This window comes from Notothenia coriiceps, unplaced genomic scaffold, assembly GCF_000735185.1.
Source record: "Notothenia coriiceps isolate Sejong01 unplaced genomic scaffold, NC01 NC01_scaffold00018031, whole genome shotgun sequence".
Classification (NCBI taxonomy): domain Eukaryota; kingdom Metazoa; phylum Chordata; class Actinopteri; order Perciformes; family Nototheniidae; genus Notothenia; species Notothenia coriiceps.
In genome coordinates, this window is record NW_011350732.1 from 24,116 (window position 1) to 47,468 (window position 23,353).

The following is a 23,353-nucleotide window of genomic DNA, read 5'->3' on the forward strand; positions in this document are numbered from 1 at the left end:
TAAGGGACCCAATGGAGTGTTTCTTTCCTTAGTTTTGGTTCATGTAAATCACAAATAAATGTATCCTACAGACATTCCCATCACGCCTGGGTTCCTCCTCATTCTGAACGATGTAAGGGCACAAATATCTAAGGTTTTATAAAAGGCTGTACTCAGGTTTCCTTGAGACTTTAGCTCGTGGTGAGATTCTGCCAGCGCTTGGATAAATGTGGATATAACACTTTAAAACAATTAAGTAAATTATTTTGGAGGTGTTGCTAAATCACCTTTATTGGCAATGGCCTCGCCTTCATGTGACACTTTACTGCACAGAGTAACTAATATACCAAAAACCTAAACATTAAAACTAAGCAATTTCACATGACTTGATTTATTCAAAACTGTTTTTGTTTAACTTTGTATTGACAACAGCAGAGGAAGATGTCATCAAACAGGTTTAATTGGTTGAGCTGAAACAAAACCAGGACATATCATTTACAACCATTGATGGGATGAATATTGTAGATAGTTGGAGCCTTTCGCTTCATTGGTGCTAGACATTAAACACACATTTGCCTGTAAACAGTGTTTCCTTTACTTTCACATTATCCATCTCAGATATATGGCTTTAATTTTTCACTACTTAGAAAAGTATGATTAAAAACATCAGTATATACACAAATACATTCATATTTACATATTGCAAATGGTGTTACATTATTGTTTTCTTAAAAAAAAAGAACTGCTTGGAAAGGAGAAAGGTACGTGTAATAGGACTCTGTTGCCCACGTTAAACATCTTGTACACAAGCAACAAAAATGGCCTTCAGTTTTTTGTTTTTCAAATGTGGTAAAACAAGTTAGAAACCTTTAAGTGACAAAAATAATACAAACATTGTCAAACTTTCTAGTATGAATACAACTGTGGACATTTTACGAAATACTGCTCATCTACATTTACAGTGATACAACTCTTTTTCAACCGGTGAAAGATTGAACTCTCTTTCGTTTAGTGTCCTTAAAACTGACTAGGACACGTTCTTGTCATTTTCTGCAGTTTTGTCCTTCTCCTTAGGTGTATCGTGTTTACTGTCCTTTTTTTCCTCTCTTTTATCTCGGCTTCTGCTCCCGTCCCGACGATCCCTGTCTTTGTCCCTCTCTCTGTCTCTCTCCTTCTCTCTGACTCGGTCTTTCCCACGGTCTCTTTCCCGGTCTCTTTCCTTGCTACGGGATCTATCCCGTTTTTTGTCCCGCTCTCGATCACGCTCGCGCTCTCGTTCTCGGTTTCTCCCTCTATCGCGGTCGTGGTCCCTCCTGTCAGAATCCCTGGCTCTGTCTCTTTCCCGGTCTCTTCTCTTGTCTGTGTCTTGATCCCTGTGTCGCTCCACCTCCGTCTCCCTGGCCTTCTCGCCCTCCTTCCCTCTGCTGCGCTCTCTTTCCCGAGTACGCTCCGGATCCCGTTCTTTTTCACGGCTGCGCTCCAGATCATGATCTCTTTCTCGGGGACGCTCCGGATCCCTTTCTCTGGTACGCTCCGGATCCCGTTCTCGAGGACGCTCCGTATCGTGATCCCTTTCTCTGTTGCGCTCAGGATCGCGTTCTCTTTCTCGGCTGCGCTCCGGATCAACATCTTTTTCCCGGGTGCGCTCCGAATCCCGTTCCCTTTCTCTGGTACGATCCGGATCCCGTTCCCTTTCTCTGGTACGATCCGGATCCCGTTCTCTTTCTCTGGTACGATCCGGATCCCGTTCTCTTTCTCGGATACGCTCCGGATCCCGTTCTCTTTCTCGGATACGCTCCGGATCGCGTTCTCTTTCTCGGATACGCTCGGGATCGCGTTCTCTTTCCCGGGGATGCTCCGAATCCCGTTCTCTTTCCCGGGGATGCTCCGAATCGCGTTCTCTTTCCCGGGGATGCTCCGGATCCCGTTCTCTTTCCCGGGGATGCTCCGGATCGCGTTCTCTTTCCCGGGGATGCTCGGGATCGCGTTCTCTTTCCCGGGGATGCTCGGGATCGCGTTCTCTTTCCCGGGGATGCTCGGGATCGCGTTCTCTTTCCCGGTTACGCTCTGGATCATGGTCCCTTTCTCTGGCTCTATCCCACTCCGGCTCTCTGCTCCACCGCCTGTCCTGGCCCCTGTCCCATAAGGGCCTGCCTGGGTGTGGGACATCCCGTTCTCTTTCCCTCCGGCGGTCCTCGGACAGCTCCCTCTGTCTCTCTTCAGAGGGTTGTAAGGGACCAGGAGCAGGTTCTCTATGCCCTCCTTCGAAGCGACTGAAGCGCTCTCCGATGTGAGGTTCTGAGTCCTCTCGGGTGGAGCTGCTCTTCCTCCTCATTTCAGGAGAGTGGCGCCTCCAGGGGTCTTCCCGGTGCAAGTCTGGACTGTGAGCTCCCATCCGACTCGGAGGACCAATGGGAGCCTCTGGAGGAGTTGGCAGTAGAGGCCCAGAGTGACGGATAGCTCTAGGTTCATCAGAGTGCCTGTCCAAGCGGTATCGCTCGGATCCTCCAAAACGCTCAGAGGGATGGGGTCTATTCTCCTGAGGGGGGGGACCCCGGTGCTCATCAAAAGATCCTCGACGTGGAGGTGAAGAGAGGGGTCTGGAGCTCTCGTACTGGTTATGAGGATTTAAGTGCTGTCCGCTTACCTCGCCAATGGAAGGTGGACCTCTTCTGTCCTCATACTGATTATGTGGCGGACCCCGGTAGGCTGGACCTGGCGGGGGACCCTGACTGTCTTTATAAATATGTAGAGGGTTTGGATTCTGCTCCACGTTTGGTTTGAAAGAGTTAGGGTTTTCTCTGTTATAATGTTCTGCAGGGCCTCGAGGTTGGTCCCCCATTGCGGGTTGAGCCCGTTGGTCACCATACTGAGGTGGCGGGGGACCCCTGGGCCCTTGAAAGTGGGACGGAGGAGGGAGTCTGTTTTCAAAGTGACTATGGGGTGGCCCAGCGAAAGGTGGAGGAGGACCTCTGTTTGCAGGGAAGTTAAATGGTGGTGGTGGGAGGCCCCCAAATCTTGGTGGAAGATTCTGTCCATCAAAAGTAGGAGGTGGGTGCAGGCCTGGAGGGAGACCTTGCTGTACAATGTGCTGGGGGGGAATGGAGGGATTAAACATTTGGGGAGCAGGGCCTCTCTGGGCCATTGGAGGAAATTGTGGTGGTGGTGGTCCTCGGAGGGGCATGATATTATGGGGAGGTGGTACAGAAGGAAGCTGCTGCGGCGGTGGTTGGGAGCCTTGCCACTGGTTCTGATAAGGAGGGTATGCAGTTGGACGTGGACCATATTGTTGGCTGTTATCACCCTGCATAGGGGGAGGACCACGGACAGGGGGATGAACATGCATGGGTGGAGGGGGTCTCTGCATAGGAGGGTGGCCTGACACTGGAGGGTGGCCCTGCATGTGTGGTGGTATAGACATCGGAGGAGGCCTTAAAACAATATTTTGTCCCTGCATCGGATGGTGCGGGGGGAAGTTTGATGGGGGGGGAATGTCAGCTGGAGGTCTGTACTCTCTATCGAAGCCTGACCTGTGATGCGGCATGTGATGGTGCTCAAGCGAGTGTGGAGTGTCGACCATTTTTGTGCTCTGAGTGAGTACTGGGATTGTGGAAGGTCTTTGGGATGTGTTTGCATGCTCGTTATAATAACTTCTGGATGGCACATCTTGGCTATTATCATCATAATCTGATTCTTCATTAGCTTTTAAGATACTGGCAGCATTTGGCCAAATACTGTACTTGTCCAATTCTGTTTCTGGCTTGATTGGCTCAGCTTCCACAGTTTTGACTTCTGGCTCATCCATATAGTTGACTTCCATATCAGGTTCCACGTCCTCTCCTAATAATGGAATTGCTACCTCTGTTTCGTCTGACGTTAGGAAGGGTAGCGTCTCGCTTTTCACTTCCTCAAGAGGCAGCGTTGTCTCTTGGGCTTCTGAGGAGTCTGGGAGTTCAGTAACTTTATCCAGATTAGCCTCTTGAACCACAGGTTGTGAAACAGCTGGAGGATCCACCACCGGAGCAGATGGTTCTTCTTGCTCCTCAGGTTCTTCAGTCGGTTTGTTGTCGTCCGCAGCCTGGCGAGGATCCCTGCTCTGTCGGGGATCTCTCCTTTGGTTGATCAAGGGAGCAACTGATGTAGACTTTATTAGTTCCTCAACCTTTTTGCCAAGCTGCAGTAGCTGAGAATTGGCCAAAAGGGATGTTACAGGTGTGGTTAAGAATGTGTCTGGAAGTGTCAATGAAACATCAGGTGTCACAGTAGAGGATTTTTGAAGTTCTCCCTGTTTCTGGAACGCTTGATCCCCAAACTGTTTTAGGCTCTCCAAGATCTTTTGTGCATCAGTAAGAGACTCAACCTTAACTTGAACTGGTACAACAGGTTTGACATCTTCAAAAATTGAGTCATCCTCTGGATCGTAAGCTACATCATCAGCTTCATTTGCAACCACCTCAGGCTGCTTAGAGATTTTAGGTTTGATCTCCATCTCCACAGACTTCTTAGGCACATTGTAGCCCATACTGGGGTCATACTCTTCTTCTGGATCGTACGGTCGGTCATCTTCGTCCTCCTCCACCTGTTTCTCTTTCGAACTCTGTGCAAACTGCTGCACAATGGGGTCAAGCATTGAGGCGGACGGGATGGTGAGTTCCCCACTGTTATCAGACGGAGAGTTGGAAGCTTCTGAGTCGTGCTTTTTCTTCCCAAAAAGAGTGTTGAGGATCGTTTGAAGAGGCGTAGCAGCAGAGGAAGCAACAGAGCTGGATGAGGATGGTGACTCCTTGCCGGTGACAGTGGATGTAGCTTTGAAAGAGGACAAAAGGGAAAAGACCGAGGAGGTGGCTGTGGTGCTGCTGGAGGTCTCAGAAGAGTTAGAAGGAGGTGACCCTGGAGGAGTGGTGCTGAAGGGGATTTCCAGACTCTGTCGCGAGCTTCTGTCCCCTCTGACTGAAGAAGATATTTTTGGAAGGCCAGTGTCATCAGTATCTCTGTTTTGAATCTTTGATCGTTTTTCCTCAGTTTCTAACGGACCACCAGCTCGCTTTTTGTCCTTTTGGCAGATCAGCAGACCCAAGAGGAGGTTAGGACGAGCAGGTTCAAGCCCTGCAAGAAAAGACAAAACAAGGACCTTTGTAAACATTTTATGTTGATAACCGTAGATTAACAGAACTGAATGATAATCTTGTATTCCTGACTTGCTCAATAAAGACATTTAAGTTTCTACAAGATTTTTTGATACATACATGAGGAATTGTAAGTCCATAAGGCTTTATCAGAGTTGTATCTGCTCTCTTAAGTGAATCCTTTTATATCTCAACTGACAATTGTGGAAATGGTTCGCAGTCATTAAATGTGTTAATATGTAAAACAAAACAAACTGAAATATGTATGCAGGTGCCGGCTGCAGAGAAACGTGCGCTATCAGTAGGCTTGTGTTGGTTATTGAAGAGATGCCTTTGTAGAGGTCTTGCTTATGCAATGCATAACCAAGAGTCACATTAAATCACATAACATTGGTGTTAATCACTGACAGCACAAGACTGCACCAGGAAATTGCAAAAACACATGACTGCCAGTAAGACTGCAATAGATTGCAAACTATAATATAATTCTGGTAAATCTACAACCAGGTGAATACATCAGTTCTTATGGAGATTTGATTAAAGATCATTACTTCAATCTGTTTAAAGAAACATCGGGAAAAAGTAAGATGTGTTGTCATGTTTTTTCTGAAGCTAGTCCAATATTAAGGAATTAAGTGGTGCAGCATGTTACCATGTGATCACCGGTGTGATATGATGTAACTTGTCAACCATTTTAAATTATTTATTTATTCAAATAGTTAAATTATGTTTATGTAGAAGCCAAGTCATAAGAAACAACAGGCTGAGACTGGACTCAAATGGCATCAACCTGCGATGCAAACTTCCTTTATTAGAAATGTGTTATACAAAATCAGAAACACAGCAGAGGACACAGCAGCTGTTATATGAGGTGTTTTCTGGATGAGATTTAGCAAGAGAGTTAGTGCCCCCTACAGGACAAACTAATAAATCACCAAACCCTCAGTTAAAAAACAAATATGACACAAAATCATTAAAATAAACACAGTTACATTTAGTGGTATATATGTGTGACCCTGTGAACGCTTACCTGGCCCATCAAACGGTAAGAGTTTGGAGGGTAATGGGTCCTTTGAGCTCAGAGGGATGAGATAGAGGTCTTTGATACGTCGGTTGTTGTTAGCCACCACACCAAATCGTTTCCTGCTGCTGAAGTAGGAGAAGAGAGAGACGTATGCCACTTCCTCCTCCTCTGTGGCCGGGTGGAAACGGATCAAACATAGTTCCTGAAAACACAGAGAGCAAAGTATGTAAGGGATACAAGGCCTTTAAATTGAGCACTTTTATACTCAATCATTGTTTTCATCAAACCTTTGAGAGTGAGGTTTTCAGTTTTCCAACGTAGTCCCACACTGTGCTTGGAGATATCCGTCCTCCAATGTGAATGGTGTCTGGCAAATCCTGCACAAAAAATATAACACTAAGTATGATGCTTTTGCTTGCTTGCATGATATGCCCAAAGGTTTTGCATTAAACAATGATTAAAAAGGAAGGCTAATCTAAATTGCTAACCTCCTTCAGGTATTCAAAGGATCCTGACACCAGATAAGCCTTGGTCACAAACTTGGCCACAGACTGCATGTTGATTAGTCCTTTCCAGATCTTCTCTTGACCGTGGAGGAAGATCGCCGTCTCGCCCTCAGGAGGGGGCTCGGATGAACTGTGAAACCAAAATGTCTCTGTTTTAGGGGAAATCCAATACCTCACATATTTCTAATGCAATTTAAGGGACAACAATTTAAAAACGCCTCCATAACTTTTATAATGACCCATAATAAAATGTCCATGGCCATTCATATCGTATATGTACACAAACAGATGTTTAAGGTAAACTTTAGTTATTGATTTACACTTTTGTCCAATGTCCAATAGATTGTAATGTTTATATTAACAGAAAATACCTTTAAGAGGCACATTGCAAACATTATTTTTTATTATATTAGTCTGTCACTGGCATTACAAAATAAGGGGAAACAGACCTAGTTATACTAATGAATTATAAATGTGGTTTTTTTCTGGAAAAACAATATGGCAATATAAATATGGAACCTACATGCCACAAAATATTTCAAACATATAATTGCAAAACTTATAATTACATGGTTTTTAAAAAGGTTTTCCATGACTATTGGAACCCTGAATTTAAGCCCTTGAGTAAAAAATACCACAGTTGCAAACAAATAAACTACTAAAGCGAGCAAGTCTCTGAAAAGCTGATTTATAAAAGCGTGATGAGATTAAGCACCTTGTTTTCCCTGGTTTGGAGGCAGCCACTGAAGGGGGGGGAGCCGGGGGCATCGGCAGCGGAGCTTTGGGTGCGACATCCACTGGAGCGCTGAGGGGAGCTGGGAGGGCTTCTGCTGAGCTGTTGGGGAGTCTCTCTGCAGCCGGGTAGGTGACAGTCACCGCGGCGCTGTGCCTGGCCATGCGGGGGTCTCTGCGGGTGATGCTGACTGAGGACACGATGGGGGCGATGGGTGTGGGGGCCTGGGCCGGAGGAGCCAGCATACTGAGGTCCAGCTGTGGCTGTGGCTCTGGGACAGCTGGCTCCACAGTCGGCTGGTAGGATGGAGGGACTTGGACAGGAGGAGACACGTCCCCCGACCTGGAGGAGGGCGGCTCGTGTCTCAGAGGCTTAGTGTCAGGCTTCTTGATCAGTTTGGCTTTCTTAGCTGCAGGCTCATCTTCTGACCTCTGACCTGGAGGGTAAGATTATAAGAATGATTGCTTGTGCGAAAAATCTCGCAAAGAAAATGTTGAAGAATTTTATTTAAATAAATGTTTGTCTGTCATTCATCAAATGACCGAACGTAATGAAGATTTAGCAAGGAAAGTCTTGCAATATTTCTATATTAAAAAAATGCAATACTGTGATTCAAACTGTATGGCGACTTCAACAGTAAAAATGCTATGAAGTTATTAGCTTGTGCATAATGAGCATTTTCTTCTGCTGCAGTTTAACATTGAAATCTGTGAATGTTTCTCAGTGAGCCTGACACTTACCACTATGAGTAATCAAAACATGACATCATCAGTATCACCCTTTCTTTAAATATTGTCTGGAGTAATGGGAACGCTGCAGGCAACAGGCTGCCAACCTCCTACATCTCAGTGTGCTAACCAAATGTTTTCATTATTTGAAAACTCATGCAGCGTGTAGAATAAAATCACATCAGTGTTGCTCAAAGAATGATGGAAAATGGCCACTTTTCAAAATTGACCTTACACTTCTGTGTGTCATTTACCTGTGCATATCAGACAGTTGAGGTCGAACAGATGAGTCCTGTGTTCAGAAGTAGTGTCCTTGAGCATTGTACTGAAAATGTCTGGCATGCTGCCGCCACTGTTCCCCTCTGCAGCAGAGGGCTGAGCCGAGGCTGTAGGAGTGGGCATCGACTCATCTTGGTCCTGTGGACACAGAGAACTCTGAGGTGAGCTTGAAAAACAAATCATTGCTTTTCAAATAACACCCAGTACTTTGTGTGATATCTGGGTGTTAAAACCGATAAGGTGTATCACCCGGTAAAAAGAAAGCTTCAGAAAGAAAGAAAGAAACAGCATTGAAAAACAGGACAGTTTGCAAGATAGTTAACCCACAATTTGTATTTGTAACTAAGCAACCCATGCAAAAGTGAAAAATAAGTGTTGAAGAGAGAAAGACAGCATGCCACCACTTACTGCAGCAGCGGCCATGCGAGAAGATGAAGTGTTGGCAGAGATACATACATCTCCATCAGATGTTGGTGGAGCGTCATCCATATCCATGCTATGAGAGTCATGCCTGTTGCCCAGTTTAGAGTGCCCTGAATGGGCCCTTGCACCGGGAGAGTGGGCCTGCAGGAGAACAGCACATTTTGTGTTTAGAGTTACCTACATTTAAACTTCATGTTTCATTTAAAAGGAGAGTAGTATTTACCTCAGCAGTATCAGGCTTCTTCCACTCAGATATCTCTTTGGAAAGCAGCTCTTCAGCGCTCAGTCTCACCAGCCTGTAGGGACTGACCTCACGACCCACCACTCTGTAGAACAAGCCCTGAGACACAACACAATAATCATGGACATCAGTTACAAATACGCTTGTTAAGCTTTTCAGGCTGAAGGCACATACACAACTCTTTAAACATACAAAAAATACGGAAAAAAGTTGACTTACTTTGTTCTTGGGATCTTTCAGGTTGAACATGAGGGACCTGTATTTGTTCTTGTACTTGCTGTCAGTGCTAAGGCAGAGGTTGAACATTTCCTTTTCAATGGCAACCGACAGCTTGGACACTTCAGGCTCATTCATATTCAGGTCGTCACTGTCGCTCACCCTGGTGGTACCGAACACAACAAATGATGGTGTTCAAATCTGAAGTTTTACTGAAATATTTGTAGATGTATTACGAACTTTGGACTCCTTACCTCTTAAAGATGATGTCAGTCAGCGAGCGGCGGATGTTTGTTCTCATCTGGTTGTTTGGTGGGGGCCGCACGGGGGACACAGTGGGCGCAGAAGGAGCTGGATGTGGAGGTCTGGAGGATGAGGAGTGGCTGGAGGGAACTGAAGGGGGTGGAGTTGATGGGACTCTGGAAGACGAAGAGGATGGAGGTTCCTTTTGTGGGGGCTGCTTCTTAGGAATGGTAAAGTTGGACTTGGTGACTCTCAGCGCTCCTGTGGCGTGGATGGGACCCTGAGGAAAGCGAGACTTGTTTTGGACGGGTGGCGGACCGGGTTTCTTGGACTTTGCTGCAGTTTTACTCAGAGGTGTCGCAGGTTTCTTTGACGCCTTCGAGGTGGTGGTCTGAGGCTTCCTGCCCTTTGGGGAAACCTTGGCTGCTTTAGTCGCCGTGGACTTCTTGTTCCCTTTAGAAGAAGGGGCTTTTGCTTGAGCAGGAGCTGGTTCCTTCTCACTCTGCTTCTCTTCCTTAGGGGGGGCTGCAAACCAAGAAAAACACATGTTAAAATATGCAATAATTTGCAATATCAGCAGAAACATGTAGCAAGACAGTATTTTACCAACACAGCAATACAGAATGATGACTTTCAGATGATATTGGTGACTCATAAAGCTCCACATAGTTACAATTAAGACCACCTACAAAACGTAATTCACAGGTTGTGTGTGTGCGCGTCCTGAACACACTGCAATAAACATTCTTAAATACAAAGTTGACGCCCTGGGCTGTTAAATAGCCCCTTTATTTGTAGCAGCTGAATGCGGATACATTGTGCTGTTAATGCAGGTCCATTTGGGAAAGAAGCATTTTCTTCCTAAACATTTAGAAGAAATGGGCTTCATACTCCCACCATATATCCGAATAGGAGGGAGGGGGAATGGTGCACTCCTGTCTCGTGCAAAAGAACTCTCAGCAGATACTGAAAAGATAGAACCACAACTACCAGGTTGAAGTTCATAACTTCCTCATTTTCAAACTGTTAATTTAAATACATTTGTTTAATGAGCTCAGCCACAAACCACAAACACTAGAACCAGCTAAGGCTATGAGCTCTGTCTTAAAAAGTAACAAAACCCAAAAGTGTCAGTGGTAGTCATATGAATAATAGATGCAGATGCACAAGAATGTTCCTTAAACTAAAAAATTATGTGAACCAGTTATCACCAAAACTTGTATGGCAATACACACTCAGTCCAAACTGTCATATGCAGATGCTAGAGCGTCATCCATTATGTTCAAGTTGTATGTTCAAGCTGCATTAGAATAAGCATTACCCCACTTGAACACACAAATTATTCACCCACTGAAATGTAGAAACCACAAGATTATTGTCCAGAACCACAGTATTGAGACCCGAAGCAACCAAAGTAAACCATCATCTAATTATAGTGTCACACCAAGCTAAATATGACTCAGAAGAAACAGGGGCTATGCAAGAACAAATGAGCCATGACTTCTTCCTCCTGTTGGTCACTGCAGTCAATGGTCACACTGATCTCCTGACCTTAGAGGTTCAATTAGCTTTAAAAACGTGCTTTCTCATCAATAAAGATCCACATGTTGCCTTCAATGACCCCTTATAAAGGGAAACTAACTGTCCACATTTCATTGGAACAAACGATCCTCTTAATATTGATCAAATCTCATCAAAAGTGCAAAATGTGTAAAACACTTGAGGCTGGATGTCCTCCTCCTTTGCTCAGCCAGGTCTTCAGCTTCTTTCTTCTGCTGTAGCCCTTCTGAACTTCACTGCAGTATCTCCAGGGGGGGGGGGGGTGCGGGGGGAGGGGAGCTGGTCTCTGGCAGGGCTTCCTTCTTTTCCCGTCTGCTGAACATCAGGGGGGAGGGGGTGTCTTCTGTGTGATGCCTCCATGTGTGTAGATAAATCAGTTGTAAATGCTTAGATTGAGCTGAACTTCCCACAGCAAGCCAACACTGCTCAGATAATCAATCGAGGCATCCTACAATCTGTTATATCACCTTTTATTTCAAAGCCAGTTTTCCAGGAGGAGTGATGCATCATAATCAATATGAATTAAAAAAAATCTTTGAAGTCAGCCTATTAACCACAAAATGAAGGGTATAAATAAACAACTGCAGTGACAGCTGATATTATCAACTCAATGTGAGCCATTTTATATTCTTTAGTCCACATTAACATGGGGGAGATCTGAGACACCTACCTGCTGGCGAAAGGGAGGGAAGAACCTTTGTAATGGGTCAACAGCTGAGGTGATGAACCCGGGAAGTGGAGACTTGTGTAGGAGTTTGTAAAAAATCACACTCACACACATGGTCACTCATCACATTCATGCATCTAATAGTGAAGCACAAGTTAAGTTGAGACTTTTCTTCCACATGGTCCTGTTTTGACCCCTGCCTTTTAGCTATGGGGAAAGAGGTAATCCATCGATTAAGTGTCACACACTCAAAAAGGACAAGTTTCATATTGAAAAAGTCTCACTTGATGTAGCAGGGGCCTCTGCACTGACCTCTTGGCCATCGCATGGCTCAAGGGCCACAAAAGGAATGCTAGGTGTACCTGGTATAATGTCTGTTATTCAAACTCCTGCTTTCAGTTAATAACCCATTGGGAATGTGGTTCTCCCGAGCTGAAATCACTCCCAAAGCGCCACTGCGTCCAGTCTTATTACCTAATCAAATGACTAATCACCTGTGGAGAGCCCCTTCAGGATAAATACATTCTCTATTATTAAATACTTACCCAAAGCCACAAACAGCACTTACCTTTAGCCACAGCTGCCAACATGTCATTAGTAGAAAGAAACCTTTACATTATCAAAATCACTTCATAAACACTTTGCAAATGTTTTTTAAGTCTAGCATACAGCGGAATCCAGCTCCACGGCACGTTACGTTAGCACCACATGTATAATATAAACATAACAACGTGGTTTCAAAAACAGCCCAAGACCTTCAAAGAGATACATACACTTTTTGTTTAAAACTGTTGGTGATATGGGTGTAGTCTTTTCTGGTGTTACTGCAATGTAATTATGGTCGCTGGACCAGGATGCAGTGGCCGGCGGGGGCGGTTGTTCCTCAGCGTTCTCCTCCTCTTCGTCGTCATCATCATCCTCATCATCGTCGTCGTCATCATCCTCCTCCTCATCATCTGGCTCCGAGCTGTAGTCTCCGTCGCTGTCCGAGTCCTCCTCTGCTTCCTTTTGTTTCCTCTTGCCACCAGCGGCACTCTTCTGCGTGGACGGGAAGAAACACACATTCAGGCTTTTAGTTTCAGCACTCTGCTGTTTGACAACATTAGAGTCAAAACAGAAAAAACGTTTGACTGATAAAAGAACTGCAAAATGCCAGGAAGATCTGTCCATAGTTATGATATGTACGTCCTTCTTGCTCGCACTTTTAGTACAGTTCGAGAACATAGCATGTCCGAGTTGCTCTATATGTAGCTTCTGTAAACATTTCTATGAAAAACCTACACTGTGTACCAAATATTTCTTGGCAGGTCCATTTTAATGGTCTAGTCTAGCAGTCCAACTGATTTCAGACTTTGCCTTCAGGGAACCTGTTTCACAAAGCACGTTCACTGCTTATCAGGCCCCCTCCAAGTATTTATTAAGGTTTAAAGGGGGGTATCAAACTAATTTTCATCTCAGGCCACCCACCATCATGGTTGAACTCAAAAGGGCTAGTTGTAACTTTAAGACTATATCAAAATACATATATAAATGTTTAATATATATAAAATAATGTATTATATTACATTAGTGCCTCTGCATTGGATTAATATCAGATTGGGTAATAACTTCATCATTAAATACGTTAAAATAATTGCATGTCTCTTCATTGAGAATGTCACAAAATGATTTCAAAGAAAAGCTAAATTAAAAAAACTAACATTTTGGGGGAAAAGTCAGATTCTGAGGAAAAAGTCAAATTTGAGATGCATTGTGGGACATGTAGTTTATGGGCAACGTGCTTCTGTAAATCGGCATTTAACCGTATAATAAACATACTGTATTCTTTGCAAGCTCTTGTGGGACCACATAACATGAAGTCACAGGCCGGATTTGGCCCCCTGGCCTTGAGTTTGACACCCCTGGTTTAAACAATATGGAAATAGTTTCCCAACTGGAGTAAATAAAAGTTCCCTGTAAGCTAGTTCAGATTAGCCACTTGACAGAACATGGATGTTTATTTGCTTCCACACCCTTTAAAGTTTCAATCTCACAAAAAGTCTGTGGCCGTTTCTCAATGTCGAGTATAACTGCTGCAGAGCCACTATTTCAAGTATACTACGTCATCGAGTGGCGACGAATGCTGGGCATTTAAACAGTCCTTCAGCGCCACTCCATGACGTAGTGTCCTTGAAATAGTGGCTCTACAGCAGGTATACTCGACATTGAGAAACGGCCTGAGAGGGTTTTCAAAGTAATAAAACCTCAGGATGTTTCCAGCTATGAGTGTGCAGGAAATAGGCCGTGTGAAAAGTATTGACAAAAAAGGACTGAAGACTCCCGTGTGGATTTGGGGATGCAGAATTAGGTCAACAATGGGCTTAGAAAAGATACAGAACATAAGCACACAATCAAACCAAACAGTAATACCGGTGAAAGCATGTATACTGTTCATCTAATTCTTCATAAGGATGGCATGTGCAGTGGATATTTTCAAGCCTATAGGTGTTTTGTTTCTCTGCAGTCAGCATTATGATAACATTAATGATACAGGACATTAAAAAGGCACAGACAGTGTGAGTGCATACAAAAAGCTTGAAATGCATCTCTGTAACCAAAACCATGTGTCAATTAAAAACAAGGAGCAATATTTATGTAGATATCCCTTTGGCTAAACACCCTAAAACAGGTTTATCACCCCCAAACATAAAAGCGTACTGGGAAAGGATTCACTTTTACAATCCGAGGCAATGTCTTATTTTTCCCTTTTTGGATTATACAAAATGTTATCTATAGGCGCTCTCTGTTGAACCCCTTGATTCAGTTCATCACTCGGCCCTCAGATTTATTACAGTTGTTATACTCATCACTGCTTCTTGTATGAAAAGGTTTAAAGGATGTCTGACTATATAAAAAACTCACATCATGCAATCACATCACTTTGAATCAGTGATTGATTAATGGTTAAAGTTCAACGATAACATTGGGAAAACTGCTTTAAGTTTTGTGCTGCACACACTATACCACACATTACAACTAAACACAATTGCACCCAGTTGTAAACAAAAACATTTGATCATTTTGATGATGATGATGACTCCATTTTCCCCATGAGTCAGTAGATGGGCCCGTTGTACATTTTGTGTTATCAAATGATTTGAACCTGCTCCGTTGCAGGTTGCCAGGGTGGGTTGTTGACCAACTTAATTAGCTTCCTCAACATCAATACATTCTTATATATCAGAAAATAGCAGCTGCTTGTTACCATTGGTTGAGTAATTTTACCTCAAATTATTATTTTAGACACATGAATGTTGGTTCTCTGAAATGCTAATCAACAGTGACACAAAAGATAGGAAAGAATTTGTAGCGAACCAAGACACACCACAAAGGAAATCATTTCTCAGATCTGGTAAAAACACAAGATGAAAAGTCTTCTAGCAACATTTATATGACACACAGTTAAGCTAAGGAAGTGCCGTGTGCTGCTACTGCCAAAATATAACTCCACTCCATGTTTTCTCATTAGGTGAAAGGCAAGAATATTTACGCTTAAAGGACAGGCAGAAGGCATTATTATCGAGTGGTCCGAGTTACCTTTGGTGCAGCCTTGGTTTTCTTTTCCGCGGCCTTGACCTTCTGCTTGGGCTCCTTGACGTCAGTGATGGACTTCATGGCTGCAGCAGCGTGTCTCAGGATGCAGTCGTTACCACAGTACACAGAGTCCTGCTGAGCGTTGTTCTCACAGCCCGGACCGATGCATTTGGGAAGGGAAGACTCGTCCGCAGCTTTCGGCCCGGGTGTCTCCTCTGGGGGAGTCTCCTCTGGAGGCTTCTCCTCTGGGGGCGTCTCCTCCGGCCCAGGCTTCTCCTCCGGCCCAGGCTTCTCCTCCGGCCCAGGATGCTCCTCCGGCCCAGGCTTCTCCTCCGGCCCAGGCTTCTCCTCCGGCCCAGGCTTCTCCTCTGGCCCCCCCCCTGTTGGTGTTGTGTTCACCTCTACGTTTGACACCACTTTCTGCTCCGCCTCTGGTTGTGCTTTCGGCTCGGCCTTCTTCGCCACAGCTGGTGCGGCTTTCTGGACTGCTTTTGGTTGGGTTGGCTGCTGTGCGGCCTGCTACATGTCGGTACACAGTACAAATTAACAGCTAAGGATGTCATTTTGTCATCTAGATTAAAATGTACTTAACCATTAAACCCCCAAAATTGTAAATGTTAACTGCTTTAAATATCCAACAATTATATAATGGTTGAAATTGTACTATAGAGGCGAAGTCCCTCCCTTTCCGGGGGAGCTCCATGGGACCTTATTTCGGAAAAATTATGTATTGAAGTCAATGGCGAGAGAAAGATTATCTTTGGATCCCGTTTGAATTGTGCCACGAATTACAGATGATGTTTATCAATTTAAAAGATAATTTTGCAAGTAAAAAAAATTAAAATGTGTCGTAAAACGGAAGTAACACTTTTTTTTGTGAAAGCGCTCAATGAACTACATCTCCCATCTCGCACCACACACACAAGACGGCCGTCACGTTGGCAAATTTCACTTCTTTCTTTCAGAATGAGGCGAGAAGTATTAAAAGAGGTAAAAATCACTACAAGTCTGGGCATGTTGAGAGCTGTACATACACACAAGGGGAGTTAGTCGGTTCCGTAAGAGCCAGCATGCGGGTCCGGCATTCTGGGATTTGTAGTCTTTCTAGTTGCGTATTTTTTTTGTTTTATGACAAACTGACTTTTATTGACATGGAAATCTTTTTTTAAGTGACAAAAATCATATGTGTAATTCGTGGCACAATTCAAACGGGATCGAGAGATACGTTTTCTCTCCCCATTGACTTCAATACATAATTTTTGCGAAATAAGGTCACATGGGTTGGAAGTAGATGGGCGTGACTTCGCCTCTCTATGAAGCATTGGAAGACAAAACATCAGGCAAATCAGTCAATAAATGATTAGCTGGACTCATAATAACACAGCGGTTGATTTGAGATCAGTTTGAACCTACCGGCTGAAAGATCTTAATCTTCTTCTTCCCAGTTGGATTAGTGGCTTTTTCTATCCTGCCTTTGATGCCCTGGTCCTCTGATCCCCTCTCTTCAGCTCCTATGGTGGAGGGTGGAAGTGCCGCCCCCAACTGAACACCTATCATACTGGCGTCTAGCCCAAAGGTTGCAGCAGAAAATAAGAGAGTCTGCGCTCGGGCCTTCCCCAGGTCTATGTTAGAGGAGAGAATAGAAGTGGCGGGTCGGACCAGCTGCTGTTTCTTAGCGGTGCAGTTGGGGCAAATGTAGTCTTCCCCATTTCTCTCCATCAGGCGCCCGCGGGCCTCAGTGATGCCCACACAGTCTCCATGGAACCACTCCTCACAGCGGTCACAGCAGATCATGAACCTGGAGAGCACAGAGCTTTTATAGTGCCAACCAAAACTCAGTCTGGCATTCTTTACCACACTTTTTGAGAATTAACACAACATGGAAATGTGGAAAAACACTGTGGCTGTAAATACGAGCCTGACGACAAGAAGATGACATACATTGAAAATTAAAATGGCATTGTTTAAAGAGCAATTGGTATTATATGAATTAAAATGTACTTAATTGTTAAACACATTAAAGGTAGGGTAGGTAAGAATGGAGAAACCAGCTCGAGTGCGCTAGAATTTGAAAGTACGCAGCCGAAAAAATCTGCCCCTTCCTTCAGACTTCCTTACAGAGCCCATCCTCCAACACACACGAACGCGCACATGACCAATGAGGGCACGAGATAAGTTTGTGCACTAGATGGAAGGCTGACAGGCAGGTAGGCCATCCAGTTATTTTAGCCGGGCCGGCTAAAATGATTGGTCGTGCTTTTTACGGCGCTAAGGCTTCCACAGATGACATTTTTTTATGTAATTATTGTCAAAGCATTTAACATATTCATTGCTATCGGGATGTTAAGAGCATTCCATGGAATATAACAAGTGTTTCTGAAGTGAATTACCTACCCCACCTTTAAATCGACTGCAGTCAGTATGCATCAGTGAGATCATTTACAGGCTAATAATGGGAAATCTATTTTTACCATGCATTTTTCCGATAATACAATTATAGCCGAAAACCTGGCTCATAACACAAAGCCACATTCACTTCAACTACTTATTAATCGCAGCATCTACAGATTATGAGAAAGAAGGTGGTGCTATCCATATCTAACGTTGTTGGTGTTCTGTAAGTTTCAGAGAAAGATAGATAGCCTAGCCTAGCCTCCCCCCCCACACACACACCACAACACAGACTATATCACCCCTTGCTGCTAAATGCCAACAAACTACGTGCAATATGTGCAATATATAAATGCCGTTAATAACTGTACATTTGTAAATTGTGTAACTTGCTGCTGTTAAATACCAACCACTTATGTGCAATATGTGCTAGATGTGCAATATATACAGATGCCGTTAATAACTGTGTAATATATACCTGGCTGCTAAATCCTAAGAACTGTTACAGGATGTGTATCTTTTTAATTATGTAACTTTTTATTATATATGTTTTATTATATCATAACTTAGTACTTTTTTTTTTTTTTAAATGCATGTCACATATTTAACATATGTAACATTAACCCGTCTGTGGCTCTTTTTCCTGCTGTAACTACGCACATTTCCCCTCCGTGGGACTAATAAAGGGATTCTGATTTATTTTGATATGATATATTTTACCAAAAATAAAAACTTCCAACACTGCGAATGATTCCTTATTTGTTGTTGTTTTAAGAATATTGATGTTAGTAAGATTTGTTTAGGTCTGAGCTATGGATTATTAAATCATCCATCCTTTCTTACTAAATCTAGAATGTCCTACCCTGAAGTTATTGTTTTAATACAACATTGAGACATATTCAGTTATCTGATAAGAAACAGGTAGATATTGGTCAAACTAACCCCATATTATATCACTCATAAAAATGAACAAATAAATACCTTTTGTTGTGTTTCTGGCGACAGATGCAATAAAGTGCATTGGGGTCATAACCTCCCTCATCTGAATCCAAGGAAGACGATGTGGAGGACGAAGATGAAGACATCGAAGAGTCATTCTCATCCTCGTTGTCGCCTTGTGGGTTGCGCATTACTCCTGAAGGTTGGGTGGCTTTCGGCTTCGTCTCCCTCTTGACAGGAGTGGTGATCTTGTTGGCGGGGGCAGGACCTTTAACAGGGGTGGTGCTCTTAGTGGCTGCCCTCTTTTTATTGATGTATGTTCTTATGGGTCCACGTTTGACAGTCATCGATGCAGGCTTGCCGGTGCTTTCCTCGTCAGTCTCTTTGTCCGAGTCCTTCTCCGTTTCCTCTTTGTCGTTTTCATCTCCGTGTTGGTTCTCTTCCTCGACAACCTCCTTCTCCCCAGAGTCCTGCTCTGGCTGAGGCTGTGCTGCATTAGTGCCCTCTACATCTTCAGGACTGGGATTACTCTCTCCGTCTTTTTTCTCTTCGTCTTTATCCTGTAGCTGGTCTTTCTTGGCAGCGTCTCTGCTGTCTTCATCATTCTCAGAGCTCCCCTCATCTTTGACTGTCACTCCACCGCCTCCTCGAGTCTGTCTGCCACCTCGACTTTTCCGTTGGGGCTGCTTCCTTGTGCTGCTTCTCGTCTTCCTCTCGGGGGACTCTGTCTTGTCCTCTGCAGCCTTGGTGTCAACATTTCCATCGAAGCTGGCCTCTGAGGCAGTCTCTGCATCAGTTGGGGTTTGGGAAGGAGGATCTCCACTCTCCAGACTAGGAGGGGCGCTTCTTCTTGTCCCTCTTTTGGCGGTCGATAGGAATTCCTCTAGTTTGTCAGTGCGCTTAGGCTGCCTGCCGCTGCGCCGTACAGGACAGTCGGTTACTGCCTCCACTGGCATCTCTCTTTTTGCAACAGTCGACCGGCGGAAAGACCAGGTCTTCTTTAACTCACTGTTGGCCGGGGAAGAGTTCTCTGGCTCCTCTATCGTCTCTTTGGCCACATTCTCGCTCTCGGTTTGAAGCGGTTCTTTCTGCGATCTATTCCCTTCACCAAATCCTGTGAACAAACAAAGCAAGCTGTATTCAAAGAGAAAAGATGACTATCCACTACTAACTAACTATGACAGTCTTCAGGGTGTAACATAGCCAAGAAACTACACACTTTTACTGAAGAGCCTACATGAGTCAAAACCAATAACAACAATTATTATTTGTTTTAATCATTTAAAGATCATAGAACCAGTACTGTGCCCAGTATTGCTACAATGTCAACACCCCTTCATTGTGAGTGGAAGAGATGCTCAGCCAAGGTACCTTGAGAGCAGCTATCCATACTGTCCTGGCTCTGCTCTGTTTCAGGAGCTACACAAAGCTCAGGGCTCGCATTCTCCTCCATAGATGATCGAGACAATCACTACGGTCAAACAGAATGTCTACAGTTAAGAGAAGAGCACAAGAGACCAGCTATGAGTCACTCTTTCCATTTTATAATACGGCAAATACGCTCTTCTCCATTGTTATAATACGGCAAATACTGGGGGGGGGGCTTATTAATAAGGCAAGCTGGTATTACCAAGATGTTCCCATCACCAGGACAAATGTTGTTGTTGGTCATTTAAAATGTTCAAATTTAGCCATAACAGAATTACTTCATATAATAGTATTCCATCTTGCACACATTCATTTGTCCTTATTCTATGTATTATGGCATTTTCCATTTCATAGCTTAAGAGATCATGCTCTTCAATGTAAGGGCCTATTATGATCCATTTCCTTTTATAAGAAGTGTTGGTTCAGTGCAATACAGATTTTTTTCAAAAAATCTATTCCAAAAATAGTAAACCGCAGTTGCCGCTGAGTAAAATGCTACTGAGGTCCTTAGCAGGACACGTGTTGGGATGTCCGTCTTTGACACTAGCTCGACTGTCTGTTCCAAATAAATGTATCCATACGCATTTGGGTCTTCAAACTCATATCGAACCCACATGTGAATTCTTATATCAATAACAGGTATATGTAAAAACTCCTATACGTAAAGGCCCTTGGTTGCTGTGCCATTATATAAGCATATAAAATGCTTTTTTCAGAATCAGTTGAAATGTAGGCTGATAAGTTACAACAAATCTTAAAGCAGAAATGCCCATTTTAAAATGTTCTGCAGCATATACATCGTTGTCACAAACTTTATAAAAAGAAAATTATTTATTATATGCATGTTGAAAAACTACAATTACCATTGGCTGAGATTTAATATAAATTATCAGATTTCAATATGGAACTCGGAAAAATGGGAGTATCAATTGGACTTCATTCTGGACTTTTAAACACTGAACGATTTCGGACATTGGAATAGATAAATAAATACATGTTTAATAGTCATACATTCTAAGGCACAATGTTTTCTGGCCCAAAACAATATAGATATTGTAAATGTTGATTTTAAATCGATGATATTCTTTTCAAGTGTTATTTATTATGAAAATTCACGGAAACTGTACTTTATTTGAGATTCTCCAGGGCCAAACGTGCACACACAAAATAAATAGGCAATGTCTTTACCTGCAGTTCAGCAGTGATGATTAACAGAGTTGTTCTTCAAACAAAGCAAAAGCCTTGCACCAGTAGTCATCTGTCTTGGTACAAGGTCAAAAGATCTGCCAAAAAGAAAAAGACCAGTAAAACCCAAGAACTCCACACTGGTTTGAGATGCAACAACAGCTAGGGCTAGTTGAGATGACGAATATAAACAAATGTGTATTTTCTGAAAATGTAAGATGCTTAGTCACTGGGATATTAATCAATTCCATAACTGCTATATACACCATGTTCCCAGTTGGAATATTGAATGCCAAAGCACGTAAAGCACAAGTGAAATGATCAACATTAATAAAGAATGCATGTCTTTAAAGTGACCCAGTTAAGGGGCTCTGGTATCGTTCATGCTGACTCATTGAGTAGGCGTATCGGACACTCGTATCTTATTCTTTTCACCTGCCTTTCTTGCTAAAATGCTGCTATGAAACGAGTCTTCTGAAGTCTGAACTTTGAGGTAAATGCGAAATTATACCTGCTAGTAGATTGAATAGCTTTACACACTGCCCCGTCAACATTTGAAAAATAATACAGCTAATGATTTCAATTAATAAAGTATTTCTTCAATTCTGTGCTCACAGCACCGTGCCACGTGAATGGCAGGAAAAACTGTTGCCATGAGAGGTGGGAGGGACCGCTGACATCTAATTTAACACTAGCATTTAACAAACAAACCGATGAGAGAAACAGTTTGTAGAAATTTCGCAATACGACATGGTGACACAGTAAGGCCGTTTGTAGTGAGTATTTGCCGCTTGAAACCAAAATATTGAAGCTGCACTGGGCCTTGGTGCGCATGATATAGTAAATCTTACATTTCAATAAATCACAGCCATGCATAGGTATCACGCTAATGCAGGCCTACGTATCTGTAAATATTTAAGAAATAAGCCAAACTATATTGTGGATATCAGACATCGACCTACGACAACAGAATGTAACGCGACCTCCTGCAGACCTTACACAGCCCATGATAGCTAACACCGACCGTTAGAAAACGTTAACCATAAGCCCAGTGGCACAAACTGTTCTTTGCTTTAATTGACCGGTCACAATGAGCAACTATGTGCCTGGCGTTCAGCGTCTTGACATGTTTGTGGTTTTTGTCGTTTATTTGCATCTACAGCGACTAACTAAACTATGCGAAACGTGCACTTGTAGCTAACAAGCCTAGCTAAGGCTAATAGCCAGCACGAGCACAGGAATGCTAACGGCAAACTCAACCTGTAGCTATTAGCCACTTAGCTTACAGAGGAAATTATAGCAAATAACGCTAACTGTCAACCATTAAGCTTAATGCGACATGCGTTTCGTAACTACAGTCATATTCAACTAACACATGCAAATTAAGGACAAATACAAGCGTAATTTGGCTGCACACCAGTTAACGTTTGAGCTAACGTCAGGCGCAGCTTACATCATCTTAAACCGACCTGCAGAAAGAACACAACTGAGACACGGGCGTATCTCACACATCATTTTAAACCACATACATTGCTAAAATATCCATTTGTTGCAGCCTACCCACCTAAAGGCTAGAAATACCGATGATATGCCCTCGTTCTTCGGGTCAGTCATCCATTTTCCATTCCCGCTGGAGGAGCTAACTGACTGCGGCAGATGGCTGACGGTTAGAGTACGCTCAGCGTGTCTGGAGCGCCCCCACCGGACAGGAGGGGAACTGAGCATGCGCGAACAACAGTATGGGTTTGTTTGGCTTGTAGCTTGTAGTCCTACGCATTGAAGTACAAGATAAAAAGTAATACGTAATCTTCATGCTAGCATATTTCGTTTTTATTTGATTATATTAGAAAAAAATAAAGATGTAAAATCTAAAAGGAAATGTGGCTGGATTTGATCACTTCAATTAATCACTTGTAGTAGACAATATATTAATATACCGAATGTATCCCATCGTATACCAATCAAATATGTGTCAGGTTTCACATTTGGGAAGTGGGAACCATCCATTCTGTTAAGGAATGAGTTGCAGCTTAAAGTTGTCAAAATCCCAAACTTCTTCTAATATTTGATACAGAATTGCAGAATTTTGACCACACTGTATGTCTGTATTTA

At 43.4% G+C, this 23,353-nt stretch overlaps 1 protein-coding gene across 5 annotated transcripts; it reads right to left on the reverse strand.

Moving 5' to 3' along the window:
* Nucleotides 1–354: 354 nt before the first annotated feature.
* LOC104950790 (death-inducer obliterator 1) lies at nt 355–22,901 on the reverse strand. Of its 5 annotated transcripts, none has more exons than XM_010777351.1 (17): nt 22,806–22,895; nt 21,245–21,339; nt 20,000–20,099; nt 18,671–19,742; nt 16,712–17,096; nt 15,302–15,817; nt 12,499–12,763; nt 9,510–10,023; nt 9,259–9,418; nt 9,022–9,138; nt 8,784–8,939; nt 8,351–8,513; nt 7,351–7,804; nt 6,618–6,765; nt 6,417–6,506; nt 6,136–6,331; nt 355–5,085 (listed from the first exon to the last, which is right to left on the reverse strand). In XM_010777351.1, the coding sequence occupies exons 3-17, from the start codon at nt 20,079–20,081 to the stop codon at nt 1,007–1,009; spliced, it is 8,397 nt and encodes a 2,798-aa protein (XP_010775653.1). In that variant the 5' UTR covers nt 20,082–20,099; nt 21,245–21,339; nt 22,806–22,895; the 3' UTR covers nt 355–1,006. The 5 variants fall into 5 exon arrangements, with proteins under 5 accessions (XP_010775653.1, XP_010775655.1, XP_010775656.1 ...); XM_010777353.1 differs by having other exon boundaries at nt 15,302–15,814; nt 20,000–20,118; XM_010777354.1 differs by having other exon boundaries at nt 8,832–8,939; nt 20,000–20,118.
* Between the last annotated feature and the right edge of the window lie 452 nt (nt 22,902–23,353).

Bases quoted from the DNA above. Each gene is read 5' to 3' on its own strand.
- LOC104950790 (XM_010777351.1), bottom strand. From the start codon at position 20,081: ATGGAGGAGAATGCGAGCCCTGAGCTTTGTGTAGCTCCTGAAACAGAG. The intron at 6,766-7,350 runs GTGCTTAATCTC...TTGGTTTCACAG, and splicing joins TCCAAACCAGGGAAAACAAG to TTCATCCGAGCCCCCTCCTG. The intron at 6,332-6,416 runs GTTTGATGAAAA...CTGTGTTTTCAG, and splicing joins TGAAAACCTCACTCTCAAAG to GAACTATGTTTGATCCGTTT.